Source organism: Scatophagus argus, chromosome 5 (assembly GCF_020382885.2).
Source record: "Scatophagus argus isolate fScaArg1 chromosome 5, fScaArg1.pri, whole genome shotgun sequence".
NCBI lineage: Eukaryota > Metazoa > Chordata > Actinopteri > Scatophagidae > Scatophagus > Scatophagus argus.
The window spans coordinates 24,295,996-24,312,219 of record NC_058497.1 but is presented as its reverse complement, the minus strand read 5'-3'; the positions used below and the strand labels follow the sequence as shown (position 1 = coordinate 24,312,219).

Genomic DNA, 16,224 nt, shown 5'->3' with positions numbered 1-16,224 from the left:
GATCTTTTCAGACAAAAAACAAAACAAAACAAAATAATAATAAAAAAAAACAGTTGTCATGATTTGTGTAATGTTTGAACGTTTGCAATTTGTTTCATTTAAATTAGTCCTCTTGAAATGTGTCTCTTTCTGCCCACTGACATTTAAAAAATGTTTGATTTACACGGTGGTCACAAGTAGAGGTCATGTCAAATGATTAGCTAGTCAGCTAAATGACATATCAGCTTAAAATTATGAAACACTAAGTCAATATATTTGTAGTTTCTATCTTGCAGCGTTCACTTGAGTAGATTCTGAGTTAGTAAATCAAAATGAAGAGATGACTGGAGGTGAAACTCTTGAGTTGCGAGGTCAAAAGTTTGAGTTACTAAATCAAAACTGTGACATCTAAGTTACATTTTGCACTCAAAATTCATGTTAAAAATAATGAGCCCCTAAAATCACACATTACTTTTATTTGTCCCTGCTGTGAATGTGTTTCCCACCAGTTTATCAGCACAAGACACCAGGAAACTGTCTTTTAAATATCTTTTGTGGGAATATAATTTTATTGATGTAACATTTTAACCAACATCCTCTCCAATGCAGCTTTGACAAAAACACTTGGCACTGAAACCCTTAATTATCTAAAAGAAATGCGAAGACTTGATTAAAACAGGAGGGTAAAAATCTCTATACACATACATCCTACTCAGTGTGAGTTACCTCGACATGTCGCTACTCTCATCACAGCTTTTTTTAAAAATAAAAATCTATGTCTCACCTGCAAAACAGGCAAAGTGTTAATTTGTTAATAAGAAAAATGTGGGAGCGAATTTTGTCAGGATTTCTTCATGCATTTTATCACACAGTTTCAATCCATCTATCAAGCAAGGTAACCTACGCAAAGTAAAAGGTGATCATTCTTAACAGTGAAAAACGGCTCATCACGTGGTTGAATCCTCTGAAACTGTCCTTTTCTAAGTAAACGTGGCTACAAGTGGGCTTGTGTATAAAGTCAGTAGTTTTTCAAAAGTAAGTCTCCAAGGGTCGGAACTGCATTTGGGAATGAAACTTAAATTTTATTGTCTCAATGTAGGGACAATAAAATAAATATCAAAAAGACAGCGCAAGGTTTTTTCTTTACTTTAAAATGGCGGAAACGCTGGTGAAGGCACTTAATAGAAATGGTTTTATCAGTCTGACATTAATCATTTTAACATTCAAAGTTATACTGTAATATCTGATAAATATTCATATAATAAACAGAAGAATGTCAGATTATTAAAAACATTTTAAGTACTAAAAACACTTGCCTTGAAGATTCATAATATAATATAAGTTTTGGAGGGCTGTTTTTTTTTGGAGGGTCACTTCTCGCCGATTGTTAATGTGCTCAAAGCACCCAGAAATCCCCAAATTTAACTCCCAGCTCGCTCTTGATGTTTTGAGAATTAACACAGTTCACAGCTGAGAAAAATCAGTCAGGAGGTGCATCTCGAAGTCGCAGCCTCGTTCACAAACTATACAGTGGTGTCAGGCAGCGTACAGTAAAAACATGAAAATGAAATAAATTAGCAGCAGGGTGGCCTAAATGTTTGAGAGCAACCTGTGAGCAGAAGGTCACAGGTTTGATCCCCACAGCAGAAAAACAGTCCAGAGTGTCCTGCTCGCTCGCAGCGACCGTCTCTGGCTAACAGCACCAGCTAAATGCTAAAAATATAAAACTATGGCCGCCTATACCCTCAAAAAGTTCACGCTTTTTTTGTTCACAAACAAAATCGGTCGTCAGGTCAAAAAAATATCATTTCTACTTCTGACTCCGGTGAATATGAAAATAATTACACTTTGTATTAAAGGGATGCTGCTTTAAAAAAGCAGTTATATAGTTGTATATACATAAATATTCCTCTGGCCTGTACTGTGGTGGTTCAACATGAATTATTTTGAAGTTCTCATGAAATCATGGGTCAAAGACCACGATTCTGATGTGAGTAGATTAATCATTCCAGCCCATTATGAACACACAAACAATAAATAATTAAGCAATCTGACATGTTTACATTCAGAGTGAAAACCAAACACAATGTGATAAATAAGTAGGACTAAACTAACAAAACTCAAAAATAACAAAAAATAATCACATTTAAAAATGAAAAAAGGAAGCATACTGTATATTTCTCTGTCTGCTGTGACAATAACAGTAGTGCTGGTTGCTTTTCACCACATTCATACCTCATCTATTCAAATATAAAATAAACACTTTTACTTAATCGAGGTCTGCCACGTTGCAGGCTTAGCTTACAAGAACACTGCAACCTCACCAAAAGAAAAACAAAAAATTAAGAGAGAAAGATTAAAAGAAATGATTACAGCATCCTCAGTAGTTGTCCGACACCTGGCGAGTTGTCGTCGTCACTGTCGTAGATTCACCCGTTTGCGGTTCGGTGGTGACCACTTGCCGAGTGATTCTGGTGGTCTTGGTCACCATGGTGACAGAGGAGGAGACCTGGTGCTCTTCAGACATTTCATGGGCGGTGAAGTCGAGATCTGAGGTGTGGAGGCAGAACGACCCCAAGACGTCGACCTCGCCTCCCACTTCCCCCTTCCGCTGGGCCTGAGGAGAGCCCTCTGGGGTTATCTGGAGGAAGCCTGACAGAGGAGGAGGGGAAACCAGCAGAGGCAAGAAGAGGAAGAAGAGGATAGGAGGGAGGGAAATCTTAGTCTTATGTAGCAGAGACAAAATGGGAGGTGACATGTTAATAATTTATAGAATAAAAACAAACAAAATACATCAGGAGTAGCAGCAAGGGAAAATTATGTATAACGTAGGTGTGTGTGTGTGTGTGGTTATGTGGTAAAATAATGACAGCATGCAGGTATACAGTTTAAAACATGCATACAAAGCTTAATAATATGAACATTAATGACGATTTTGGAAAGTTTGTGCAATTATTTGCCATCTCTTTGTTCTCCAGAGGTTTAATACTGCACTTTCTTAAAGTCTGAGGAACTTTGAATGGTTGGAAGAATTTAAAGAATTGTCAAAATCAGTGAAGCAGAGGCTACAATATATGGTTATATTATCAATATTATGGGTCCTACACTTCCCATGGTGCATCTGGACAGCAGATATTCACCAGGCAGGGAGGTAACATACTGATTAAATTTAACTCTCGGAGTTTGCAACATAGAGCTCTGTCAAAAATCTTTGTCTCTGGGAGTAAGCAGAGGTAACCAGGTTATTCAGGTCAGATTTTTGGACTTGACAAAACTTCAGCACAACCACACAAGAAACTATTCGGTCTGGTAGTACTAATCATGATTGAAATCTGTAGTGTTCCCCTTTAAATGGCAACTTCAAGAAACATAACTGATAGCCTGTGCTGTTATTTGACCCTTTTTAAGAGTCAGTCTCTAATTTTTCAAATATCTCTTCTCAGTTTGAAATTTCCCTTATCCTTACCTGTAGAGTGTGGCTTCAGGGTGAACTTGGGGACCTTGAACCAGGGGGAAGACTCCTTTTCTTCAGACTCCCTACTTTTGCTCTTGACCTCGCTCCAAGCATGGAACTTTGTTGAGCTGAACTCTGTGGTAAAACCAGCGGGGGACTCTGAGCTGTCCCTGTCCAACATGTCTGTTCTGGCATGAGACGACACCACTTCCTCCGAGGGCTCCTTGTTAAAACCTGCAATGGCGATCTTGCCTGATTTTATATTAAACTCCTTAGTGTCTCTCCTTGCTTCTTCTGGTGATGAATCCTTTCCCAGGTTCACAGTCATTTCTGTGTGCTCCTCTCCTGCAGTCATCTTGCCATATGGAGAGGTGAACTCCACCTTTGGAAGTTTGATTTTACCACTAAATGTCCCTTTATCGTCCTTGGAACCCTTGTGAGGGCTTGCATCTTGTTCACTGTTGAGACTCGAACTTGAACCTCTGACATCAAATGACCCTGATTTGCCAGGAGAAAATGACACTTGGGGCATTTTCATCTTCCCTCCCATTGACTTGCCCTCTCCCTCCCACTCTGTGCCCACAGCAGCCGATTTATCTTTGGACTTCCCAAAGCTTGGTTTCATTTTGATTTTGGGCATCTTCACTTTGACGCCCTCTGACTCAACCTCAGATGTTGTCTCCCCTTCTAAGAGGCCTGTGGATGCAGCCGGTTCATCTGTTTGAGGAGGATTTACCAAGACAAAGACAGCTTTCTTTACTTTGGGCATTTTGGGGCCCTCATACTGAATTTCTGGCCCATAGATATTCAGTCTTCCCTCTGGAGAGGAGATGGAGGGTAATGGGACACCAAACTTGGGGATTTTGATTTTCTTGCCTTTTTCTGTTTTGTCATCATCTTCATCCTGTGATGTACCGATATCAAACTCAATGTCAGGAATCCTGGGGACTTTGATTTCTGTTCTGGATGACGAGGGGCCACCCTCTCCGCCTGTTTCTATGTTGACTGAGGCTTGCGCACTTGGTAATGTAACCTCAGGTATTGCAATGTTAACACGATCTTTTTCCTCTTTGTGTCCGTTGTGGGTTTCAACGTCAACTTCATACTCAAGTCTTTCTTCAGCCTCGCATTTGTGTTTGACTTGACCACCTGTTACATCTCTGCCAGTTTTCTTCTTTGGCATTCCAATCTTGAATTTTGTTCCTTTGACTTTAGGTCCCTTTATCTTACTGCTGGTTCCTGCTGTGTTGAGATCCAAATCAGGTAGTTCAACTTTCTTCTTGTCCTTTTTGCCATCTCCTCTGTGAAGTCCTATGTCAAGCTCCACGTCTCCTTTTGGAACTTTAATATCAATTGTTGGCATCTTGAGTTTCAGACCTTTATGCTCTCCCTCAACATGCAAATCACCTTCACCATTAGCCTCTGTCTCTTGTTTGGGTTTACTATGCATTAAATTGATGTCCAGATCCGGTGATGTGACTTGTGAACCTTTAATTTTTGCTCCTGCGTCAACAGTTGGCAAGTTGATCTCCATTTCACCTGACACATCCCCCTCTGGAAGTTTTACATCTGAACCTTTGACCTTTCCTCCTGTGACTTCCATCCTTATAGCTGGTGCTTCAGTATCTTTACTTTTACCTTTAGGAAGTGAAATATCAACTTTTGGCATCTTGATATGTGGCAGTTTGATGGCCTCCCCCTCTGTCTCCACTTTCACTTCCGGTGTGTCAATATTCGCTTTTCCTCTAGGGAGAGACAAGTGCACATTAGGCATCTTAAATTGTCCCCCATCTCCCTTAATTTCAACTTTGGAAACTTCAGTATTTATTTCTGGTAATGAAATGTCCACTGAGGTCATTGTCTCTTGTGGAATTTTAAATTTGCCTCCCTCTCCCTTAAGCTCTAGCTCCACTCCTTCAATTTTGCCAGATTTTCCTCCAGGTAGATTGATGTCGATGTCTGGCATTTTCATATGAGGCATTTTGAATTTCCCTCCTCCATCTATGTCCATTTCAACCTCTGCACCTTCAGTCGTTCCTTTGGGCAGTGAAATATCCACAGAGGGCATGCTTAAATGCGGCATCTTAAATTTTCCACCTTCCCCTTTGAGCTCCACCTCTGGACCTTCAATCTGTTCTTTTGGCAGAGAGATATCAACTTTTGGCATTTTTATGTGTGGCATTTTGAACGTTCCTCCGACACCTCCCTCTATTTCAGCATCTGGACCTTCAATCTTTCCTTTGGGCATTGAAATATCAACTGAAGGCATATTAAAATGGGGCGCTGTGAATCTTGCTCCTCCTCCCCCAACCTCTGCTTCCACATTTGGTGTGTCAACCTTTGCAGTTTTCACTTTTGGCAGATTAATGTTAACATGTGGCATTTTGACATGTGGCATCTTCAACTTTCCTCCTCCCTCTATTTCAACATCTGGTCCCTCTAATTTACTAGCCTTTCCTTTGGGCAGAGTTATGTCAACTTTTGGCATTTTGATACCAGGCATTGTGAATTTGGCCCCCTCTCCTTCTATATCAATATCTGGTGTATCAATTTTTCCAGTTTTTGCATTTGGCAAGGTTATATCAACACTGGGCATTTTGACATGAGGTATCTTGAATTTGCCATCTCCATCACCATCTATTTCAGTGTCAAGATTCCCAGATTTCCCTTTAGGAAGGGACACATCTATTAATGGCATTGATGGCATTTTGATTTTTCCTTCACCTCCTTTAATTTCCCCATCTGGTCCTTCAATCTTTGGCTTTCCTATTGGCAGGGATATATCTACATCAGGCATGCTGATGTGAGGCATTTTGAATTTCCCTCCCTCTGCATTGACTCCAATGCGACCTCCTTCAATGCCCGTCTTTCCTTTAGGAAGTGACATGTCAATGTCAGGCATCTTGACATCTGACATCTTGAATTTGCCTTCTCCCTCTCCATCCACTTTGGCACCATGCTTTATTTTTGGCAGGGACACATCCAGGTTTATTTTGGGAATGGAAACATCAATTGTTGGCATTTTGGGAATTTTGAGGTTTCCCTCATAACCTCTGATATCAGCCTCTGAGACATCAACCTCTGCTTTTGGGAGAAGAACCTCAGTCTCTGGTGTTCTGGCTGCTGGTAGTGACAGCTCGACAGAAGGCATTTTAACCTTGGTCTTAGCATCCGTGTAACTTGGCTTACCTAAATCTTTTTCTTTAGAGTCAAACCCTGGCATGGAGAACTTTGGTAGATTGATGCTGACATCAGGTGCATGAAAGCTACCTTTCCCTCCTGCATCTGCTTCGAGTTTAGTATCGAATTCTCCCTCTGGCAGCTTACCTTTTGGTGATGATATTTTAAACTTGGGAAATTTCACTTTGTATTTTGATTTATCATCAGGGTTCTCAACACTGATTTCTGGTTTAGAAATGTCAGTTTTTCCCTTTTTCCCTTTAACATCCACATCAGGACAAGATACAGATACATCTGCATTGTTTTTAGAGAAACCAAATGAAGGCATTTTGATTTTAGGTTTTTTTACCTTGACCTTTCCATCCCCATCAAACTCTACTGATGGTGCCCTAATTTCTCCTTCCACATGTGGTGGGCTCAGGGAAATTTCTCCTTTGGGGGTTTTTCCGGATACCTGCAAATCACCACTCTTGGACTTTCCACCAAACCTGGGGAGAGAGAAACTGGGGACTTTCAGGGAGATGTCAGGTAGATCAAAGCTTCCCCCCGATGAGGGCCTGCCTCCCTCAGCTTTTAAAAGCTCCACTTCCACATCATCGCCTTTAGGTTTGGCAAGGCCAAAGTCTAGATCCACCTTTGGAGCTGAGATATCAACTGTTGGGAGTTTGACAGTGGGGAGTTTGATGGATGCACCTGGACCTTCTACACTACCTGTCTCAATGTGTGCACCCTTAACTTTCAACTTGGCTGGATCAATATCTCCTCTGAGACCAGACATGTCTAAACCTCCTGATGCATCAGGACCACTGGTGTGCAGTATGAGACCTCTGTCTTTCAGACCAGAAGGCAGGCTGAGGTCAAGGTCAAATTTGGGGATATTTAGGTCAATAGATGGCATGTGGAGCCCACCACCTTTTTTACCAGATAGGTTAACTTCTGGCACTTCAAACTTTTCCTTTCCAGATGGCCCTTCAATATTGATATCTCCCTCAACTTTTCCGACTGGAACTGAAATGTCAACAGCTGGCACAGCGATCTTTCCTCCTTTCATCTCTGGTGCTTTCACTCTGACATTGCCCTCTGGGAGACTCACCTTTGGTAAAGACACGTCAAATTTTGGCATTTTGATTTTCCCTCCTTTTAACTCAGGTCCCTCAACATCAAGGTCAATGTTGGGACCCTCAAGGCTAACATCTAACTCTGGACACTTTATTTTAGGGAGAGACATGTCACCTTTGACTTCAGGCCCTTCAAGATTAACATCAAGTCCCTTTGCTTTGATTTTTGGAAGAGAAATGTCAAGTGAGGGCATGTGAAACTTGTCTCCTTTACCACTGCGCCCATCAATGTCAATGTCCATGTCAGCTTTTCCTTTTGGAAGTGAAATATCAACAGTTGGCATTTCAATTTTTCCTTTCATATCTGGTCCTTCCACATTGGCATCAACCTTTGGGAGACTCACTTTTGGTAAAGAAACATCAAATTTAGGCATTTTGAATTTCCCTCCTTTCACCTCAGGGCCTTCAACATTTAAGTCTCCTTCAACTTTTCCTTTGGGAAGTGAAATGTCAAAAGTTGGGATGTTGACCTTTCCTCCTTTGACATCAGGACCCTCAAGGCTGATATCTACATTGGGAGATTTTATTTTGGGCAGAGAAACATCAAGCGACGGCATATGAAACTTGCCTCCTGTACCAGCATGTCCTTCAATTTCAATATCTCCTTTTGATTTTCCTTTGGGGAGAGAAATGTCAATGTCTGGCATTTCAATCTTCCTTCCCTTAATGTCTGGGCCTTTGATTTTGACATTGCCCTCTGGGAGATTCACTTTTGGCAATGAAACATCAAATTTTGGCATTTTAAATTTGCCTCCTTTTATGTCAGGGCCTTCAACATTGAAGTGACCTTCAATTTTTCCTTGTGGAAGTGAAATGTCACCTTTAACTTCAGGTCCTTCAACATCAGCTCCCTTTGCTTTCATTTTAGGAAAAGAAAGATCAACCGACGGCATGTGAAACTTTCCTCCTTTACCCACGTGTCCCTCAATGTCAACATCTCCCTTGACCTTTCCTTTTGGGAGTGAAATATCAACTGTTGGCATTTCCACATTGCCCTCTGGCAGATTCATCTTTGGAAGTGAAACATCAAATTTGGGCATCTTGAATTTGCCTCCTTTCACCTCAGGGCCTTCGACATTTATATCACCCTCAACTTTTCCTTTGGGGAGTGAAATATCAACACTTGGCATCTCAATTTTTCCTTTCATATCTGGTCCTTCCACATTGGCATCAACTTTTGGGAGACTCACTTTTGGTAGGGAAACATCAAATTTAGGCATTTTGAATTTCCCTCCTTTCACCTCAGGGCTTTGAACATTTATGTCACCCTCAACTTTTCCTTTGGGAAGTGAAATGTCAAAAGTCGGGATGTTGACCTTTCCCCCTTTAACACTGGGACCCTCAACGCTGACATCTACCTCTGGACACTTTATTTTAGGGAGAGACATGTCACCTTTGACTTCAGGCCCTTCAATATTGATGTCAAGTCCCTTTGCTTTGATTTTTGGAAGAGAAATGTCAAGTGAGGGCATGTGAAACTTGCCTCCTTTACCACTGTGCCCATCAATGTCAATATCCACATCAGCAGTTCCTTTTGGAAGTGAAATATCAATCGTTGGCATCTCAATTTTTCCTTTCATATCTGGTCCTTCCACGTTGGCATCAACCTTCGGGAGACTCACTTTTGGTAAAGAAACATCAAATTTGGGCATTTTGAATTTTCCTCCTTTTATGTCAGGGCCTTCAACATTTATGTCACCCTCAACTTTCCCTTTGGGAAGTGAAATGTGAAAAGTCGGGATGTTGACATTTCCTCCTTTGACATCAGGACCCTCAAGGCTGATATCTACATTGGGAGATTTTATTTTGGGCAGAGAAACATCAAGTGATGGCATGTTTAGCTCTCCACCTTTAACATCGGGACCTTCAATATTTATCTCTGGTCCCTTTGCTTTTATTTTGGGCAGAGAGATATCAAGTGAGGGCATATGAAATTTGCCTCCTGTACCAGCATGTCCTTCAATTTCAATATCTCCTTTTGCTTTTCCTTTGGGGAGAGAAATGTCAATGTCTGGCATTTCAATCTTCCTTCCCTTAATGTCTGGGCCTTTGATTTTGACATTGCCCTCTGGGAGATTCACTTTTGGCAATGAAACATCAAATTTTGGCATTTTAAATTTGCCTCCTTTTATGTCAGGGCCTTCAACATTGAGGTCACCTTCAATTTTTCCTTGTGGAAGTGAAATGTCACCTTTAATTTCAGGTCCTTCAACATCAGCTCCCTTTACTTTCATTTTAGGAAGAGACAGATCAATCGACGGCATGTGAAACTTTCCTCCTTTACCCACGTGTCCCTCAATGTCAACATCTCCCTTGACCTTTCCTTTTGGGAGTGAAATATCAACCGTTGGCATTTCCACGTTACCCTCTGGCAGGTTCATCTTTGGAAGTGAAACATCAAATTTGGGCATTTTGAATTTGCCTCCTTTCACTCCTTTCACCTCAGGGCCTTCAACATTTATATCACCCTCAACTTTTCCTTTGGGAAGTGAAATATCAACACTTGGCATCTCAATTTTTCCTTTCATATCTGGTCCTTCCACGTTGGCATCAACCTTCGGGAGACTCACTTTTGGTAAAGAAACATCAAATTTAGGCATTTTGAATTTGCCTCCTTTTATGTCAGGGCCTTCAACATTTATGTCACCCTCAACTTTCCCTTTGGGAAGTGAAATGTCAAAAGCCGGGACATTGAACTTTCCTCCTTTGACATCAGGACCCTCAAGGCTGATATCTACATTGGGAGATTTTATTTTAGGGAGAGAAACATCAAGTGATGGCATGTTTAGCTCTCCACCTTTAACATCAGGGCCTTCAATATTTATCGCTGGTCCCTTTGCTTTTATTTTGGGCAGAGAGATATCAAGTGAGGGCATATGAAACTTGCCTCCTGTACCAGCATGACCCTCAATTTCAATATCTCCTTTTGCTTTTCCTTTGGGGAGAGAAATGTCAATGTCTGGCATTTCAATCTTCCTTCCCTTAATGTCTGGGCCTTTGATTTTGACATTGCCCTCTGGGAGATTCACTTTTGGCAATGAAACGTCAAATTTTGGCATTTTAAATTTGCCTCCTTTTATGTCAGGGCCTTCAACATTGAGGTCACCTTCAATTTTTCCTTGTGGAAGTGAAATGTCTCCTTCAATTTCAGGTCCATCAACATCAACTCCCTTTGCTTTCATTGTAGGAAGAGAAAGATCAACCGACGGTATGTGAAACTTTCCTCCTTTACCCACGTGTCCCTCAATGTCAACATCTCCCTTGACCTTTCCTTTTGGGAGTGAAATATCAACTGTTGGTATTTCCACATTGCCCTCTGGCAGATTCATCTTTGGAAGTGAAACATCAAATTTGGCCATTTTGAATTTGCCTCCTTTCACCTCAGGGCCTTCAACATTTATATCACCCTCAACTTTTCCTTTGGGAAGTGAAACATCAACACTTGGCATCTCAATTTTTCCTTTCATATCTGGTACTTTCACGTTGGCATCAACCTTCGGGAGACTCACTTTTGGTAAAGAAACATCAAATCTGGGCATTTTGAATTTCCCTCCTTTCACCTCAGGACCTTCAACATTTATGTCACCTTCAACTTTTCCTTCTGGAAGTGAAATGTCACCTTTAATTTCAGGTCCATCAATATCAACATCAACTCCCTTTGCTTTTATTTTGGGCAGAGAGATATCAAGCGAGGGCATATGAAACTTGCCTCCTTTACCCACGTGTCCCTCAATGTCAACATCTCCCTTGACCTTTCCTTTTGGGAGTGAAATATCAACTGTTGGCATTTCCACGTTACCCTCTGGTAGGTTCATCTTTGGAAGTGAAACATCAAATTTGGGCATTTTGAATTTGCCTCCTTTCACCTCAGGGCCTTCAACATTTATATCACCCTCAACTTTTCCTTTGGGAAGTGAAATATCAACACTTGGCATCTCAATTTTTCCTTTCATATCTGGTCCTTCCACATTGGCATCAACTTTTGGGAGACTCACTTTTGGTAGGGAAACATCAAATTTAGGCATTTTGAATTTCCCTCCTTTCACCTCAGGACTTTCAACATTTATGTCACCCTCAACTTTCCCTTTGGGAAGTGAAATGTCAAAAGTCGGGATGTTGACCTTTCCCCCTTCAACACTGGGACCCTCAACGCTGACATCTACCTCTGGACACTTTATTTTAGGGAGAGACATGTCACCTTTGACTTCAGGCCCTTCAATATTGACGTCAAGTCCCTTTGCTTTGATTTTTGGAAGAGAAATGTCAAGTGAGGGCATGTGAAACTTGCCTCCTTTACCACTGTGCCCATCAATGTCAATATCTACATCAGCAGTTCCTTTTGGAAGTGAAATATCAATCGTTGGCATCTCAATTTTTCCTTTCATATCTGGTCCTTCCACGTTGGCATCAACCTTCGGGAGACTCACTTTTGGTAAAGAAACATCAAATTTGGGCATTTTGAATTTTCCTCCTTTTATGTCAGGGCCTTCAACATTTATGTCACCCTCAACTTTCCCTTTGGGAAGTGAAATGTCAAAAGTCGGGATGTTGACATTTCCTCCTTTGACATCAGGACCCTCAAGGCTGATATCTACATTGGGAGATTTTATTTTGGGCAGAGAAACATCAAGTGATGGCATGTTTAGCTCTCCACCTTTAACATCGGGACCTTCAATATTTATCTCTGGTCCCTTTGCTTTTATTTTGGGCAGAGAGATATCAAGTGAGGGCATATGAAATTTGCCTCCTGTACCAGCATGTCCTTCAATTTCAATATCTCCTTTTGCTTTTCCTTTGGGGAGAGAAATGTCAATGTCTGGCATTTCAATCTTCCTTCCCTTAATGTCTGGGCCTTTGATTTTGACATTGCCCTCTGGGAGATTCACTTTTGGCAATGAAACATCAAATTTTGGCATTTTAAATTTGCCTCCTTTTATGTCAGGGCCTTCAACATTGAGGTCACCTTCAATTTTTCCTTGTGGAAGTGAAATGTCACCTTTAACTTCAGGTCCTTCAACATCAGCTCCCTTTGCTTTCATTTTAGGAAGAGACAGATCAACCGATGGCATGTGAAACTTTCCTCCTTTACCCACGTGTCCCTCAATGTCAACATCTCCCTTGACCTTTCCTTTTGGGAGTGAAATATCAACTGTTGGCATTTCCACATTGCCCTCTGGCAGGTTCATCTTTGGAAGTGAAACATCAAATTTGGGCATTTTGAATTTGCCTCCTTTCACCTCAGGGCCTTCAACATTTATATCACCCTCAACTTTTCCTTTGGGAAGTGAAACATCAACACTTGGCATCTCAATTTTTCCTTTCATATCTGGTCCTTCCACATTGGCATCAACCTTCGGGAGACTCACTTTTGGTAGGGAAGCATCAAATTTAGGCATTTTGAATTTCCCTCCTTTCACCTCAGGGCCTTCAAGGCTAACATCTACCTCTGGAGACTTAATTTTGGGAAATGAAAAGTCACTTTTAAATTTGGGCCCTTCAATATCAACATCAACTCCCTTTACCTTTCCTTTTGGGAGTGAAATATCAACTGTTGGCATTTCCACATTGCCCTCTGGCAGGTTCATCTTTGGAAGTGAAACATCAAATTTGGGCATTTTGAATTTCCCTCCTTTCATTTCAGGACCGTCAGCACTGAGGTCAGCATCCACCTTTCCTTTGGTGAGTGAAAGATCAACATCTGGCACGGTGATTTTTCCTCCCTTAAGTTCCGGACCTTCTATGTTTACCTCTGGTCCCTTAGCTTTCATTTTTGGGAGAGAAATATCAAGTGAGGGCATATGGAACTTGCCTCCATACCCTTCAAATTCAATTTCTCCTTCTTCTTTTCCTTTAGGGAATGAAATGTCAGTGTCTGGTATCTCAATCTTCCCGCCCTTGATCTCAGGCCCTTTAAATTTTACATCAGCCTCTGGTAATGGAAGGTCAAACTTAGGTATTTTTATTCTCCCGCATTTCCCTTCAGGACCTTCTACGCTGATGCCTGCATTTGCTTCTGGAAGTGAAATGTCAACAGCTGGTATGTTGAAATGTCCACCTTTAACATCTGGACCTTCAAGGTTTACCTCAGGAGATTTTATTTTAGGTGCTGAAATGTCAAGTGATGGCATATTAAAGCTTCCTCCTTGAATTCCAGGTCCTTTTACATCAACATTGATTTCCTTTGTTTTTCTTTTCGGAAGTGTAATATCAATAGAAGGCATGTGAAACTTGCCTCCTTTACCCCCATGGCCTTCAATGTCAACATCTCCCTCTATTTTTCCTTTTGGGAGTGCAATATCAACAGAGGGCATTTCAACTTTTCCTTTCATCTCTGGTCCTTCCACTTTGACATCACACTCAGGAAGGCTTGTCTTTGGAAGTGAAATATCAAATTTTGGCATTTTGAATTTACCCACCCCTCCTGTTGGACCTTTAACATTTATGCCACCTTTGACTTTTCCTTTTGGAAGTGCAATATCAATGGTTGGTACTTCAATATCCCCAACTTTTCCTGAGTGAATATCAATGTCAATGTCTCCCTGTATGCCTTTTCCTTTAGGAAGTGAGAGGTCAATTTTTGGCATTTCAAACTTTCCACCTTTAACTTTTGGCCCTTGAAAATCTCCTTCAGGGAATTTTACTGCAGGAAGGGTAATGTCTACAGGTGGCAGGCTGAATTTATTTTCCATTTCTCCAGCCTCCAATGTGATATCACCTTGTAATGTTCCTTGCGGAGGTGAGATGTCAATAATTGGTGCTTTAATTTCCCCACCTTTGATTTCTGGTCCCTCAATGTTGATGTCACCTTGCTTTGATGTTATTTTGGGGAGAGAAACATCAATTGAGGGCATATGAAAATGTCCTCCTTTACCTTTAGTTTGTATGTTTCCCTCTACATTTGCAAGAGAGATATCATGCGATGGTCCCTCAAGACCAGGCATCTGGAACTTTCCTCCTTTAGCTTCAGGACCTTCGATCCTTACCTCTGTTGGTAGAGAAACATCCAAGGAAGGCATTTTGAATTTTCCTCCCTTCCCTTCCCTTTCAACATCTCCTTCCACTTTGCCTTTGGGCAGAGAAATGTCGAGTGTGGGCATTTCAAATTTACCACCTTTTAATTCAGGGCCTTTGATTTCGACTTCGACCTCACTTGTCATTTTAGGGAGGTTGACATCAAATGATGGTGACTGAAATTTTCCACCTTCTTCAATATCGGTTGTTTCTGCTTCGCCTTTGGGAAGGGTCAAGCCTACTTTGGGTAACTTGAAGCCCCCTTCTTGTCCTTTTATATTTATGTCTGCTTCTGGTGACTTCATTTTTGGGAAAGATATGTCAAAATCAGGCATTTTGAACTTCCCATCGCCACCAACATAATGGTCCATTTTCACATCTCCCCCCTCTGCTTTAGCCTTTGGGAGGGAGATGTCAACTGAGGGTAGGCTGAATTTCCCTCCACCTTCTGTACCTTCAGTATCCACACCAAATGATTCCATCTTTGGTAATGAGATATCAACCTTTGGCATGGAAATTTTGGGCCCTTTAAAAGTGCCCTCCACCTCATCAGGAATCTTAGTGTCCAATTCCAAATCAACATCAGGAACAGTGATGTCAATGGCAGGCATTTTGACTGCTGTCTTCCCGGCTACTTCATACTCTGGGAGTGATACATTGATGTCAGACTTTCCCTTCATTTTTGGCAATGAAATATCCACAGAGGGCATCTGAATAGATGCAGCTGTCCCGGAGAGATCACCTTCGATTTTTGGTTTGTTGATATTTGCTTCGGGGAGACCAATCTCACCACCTGCTTTGATTTCTACTTTTGGAGGTGTTACATCAGTGTGAGGCACTTTCTTCCCTTTGGCTTTTACCTTGATGTCACCATCTATCTCATCCGAATGACGTGAGAGTCTAACTTTGGGCAGTTTCAACTTTGGCATTCTTAGCTTTGCATCTCCTTTGCCCATGTCTACATTAACTTCTCCCACAGCTGCTTCTGTATCAATTCCTTCTTTGATTTCAATTTTAGGAACTTTAATTTCTGCCTTTCCCTTCACAGCCGGCAAAGAAGCCTCAGCTTTTCCTGAAGGGAGTGCAAACTCCACATCAGGCGTGTTAATCTTAATGCTTTCCTTTCCCACATCAATGTCTTTATCACCAGATAAACCAAACTCCACTGATGGTGGCTGGATGTTCACGCCTGGGGGCTTCACCTCCACAGATCCACTTCCCAGGGCAGAGCCTGACTTTGTCTGTTTGTGCTTAGGAAAGGTGATTCCAAACTTGTATCCTTTTCCTTTGGCTTTCACCTTTGCTCCAGGTATCTCAGATGGAGAGACATTCACCTGTCCCTCGAGCTGTCCTGTTTCCACCGTCTCTGCTCCAGCGTAAGCCTTTGTTTTCATGTGGGGAAACCTGGGAGAACAATGTAGAGAAACACAGAAAATATTCAATAAAATTTACTTAGACTGTTGTTTAGAAGTACCATCATAA

At 41.5% G+C, this 16,224-nt stretch overlaps 1 protein-coding gene across 4 annotated transcripts in view; it reads right to left on the bottom strand.

Moving 5' to 3' along the window:
- Positions 1-514: 514 nt before the first annotated feature.
- Positions 515-16,224, bottom strand: part of prx (periaxin) — a 35,912-nt gene continuing 20,202 nt past the window's right edge. For 2 of the 4 annotated variants that reach the window (XM_046389919.1, XM_046389922.1), the window contains 2 exons: positions 3,446-16,146; positions 515-2,631 (listed from right to left, as the gene is read on the bottom strand). In XM_046389919.1, coding sequence (XP_046245875.1) covers positions 2,360-2,631; positions 3,446-16,146 — 12,973 coding nt within the window. In that variant the 3' untranslated portion in view covers positions 515-2,359. Of the gene's footprint in view, positions 2,705-3,445; positions 16,147-16,224 lie in introns of all 4 variants that reach the window. The other 2 variants (XM_046389920.1, XM_046389921.1) reach the window with 2 other exon arrangements.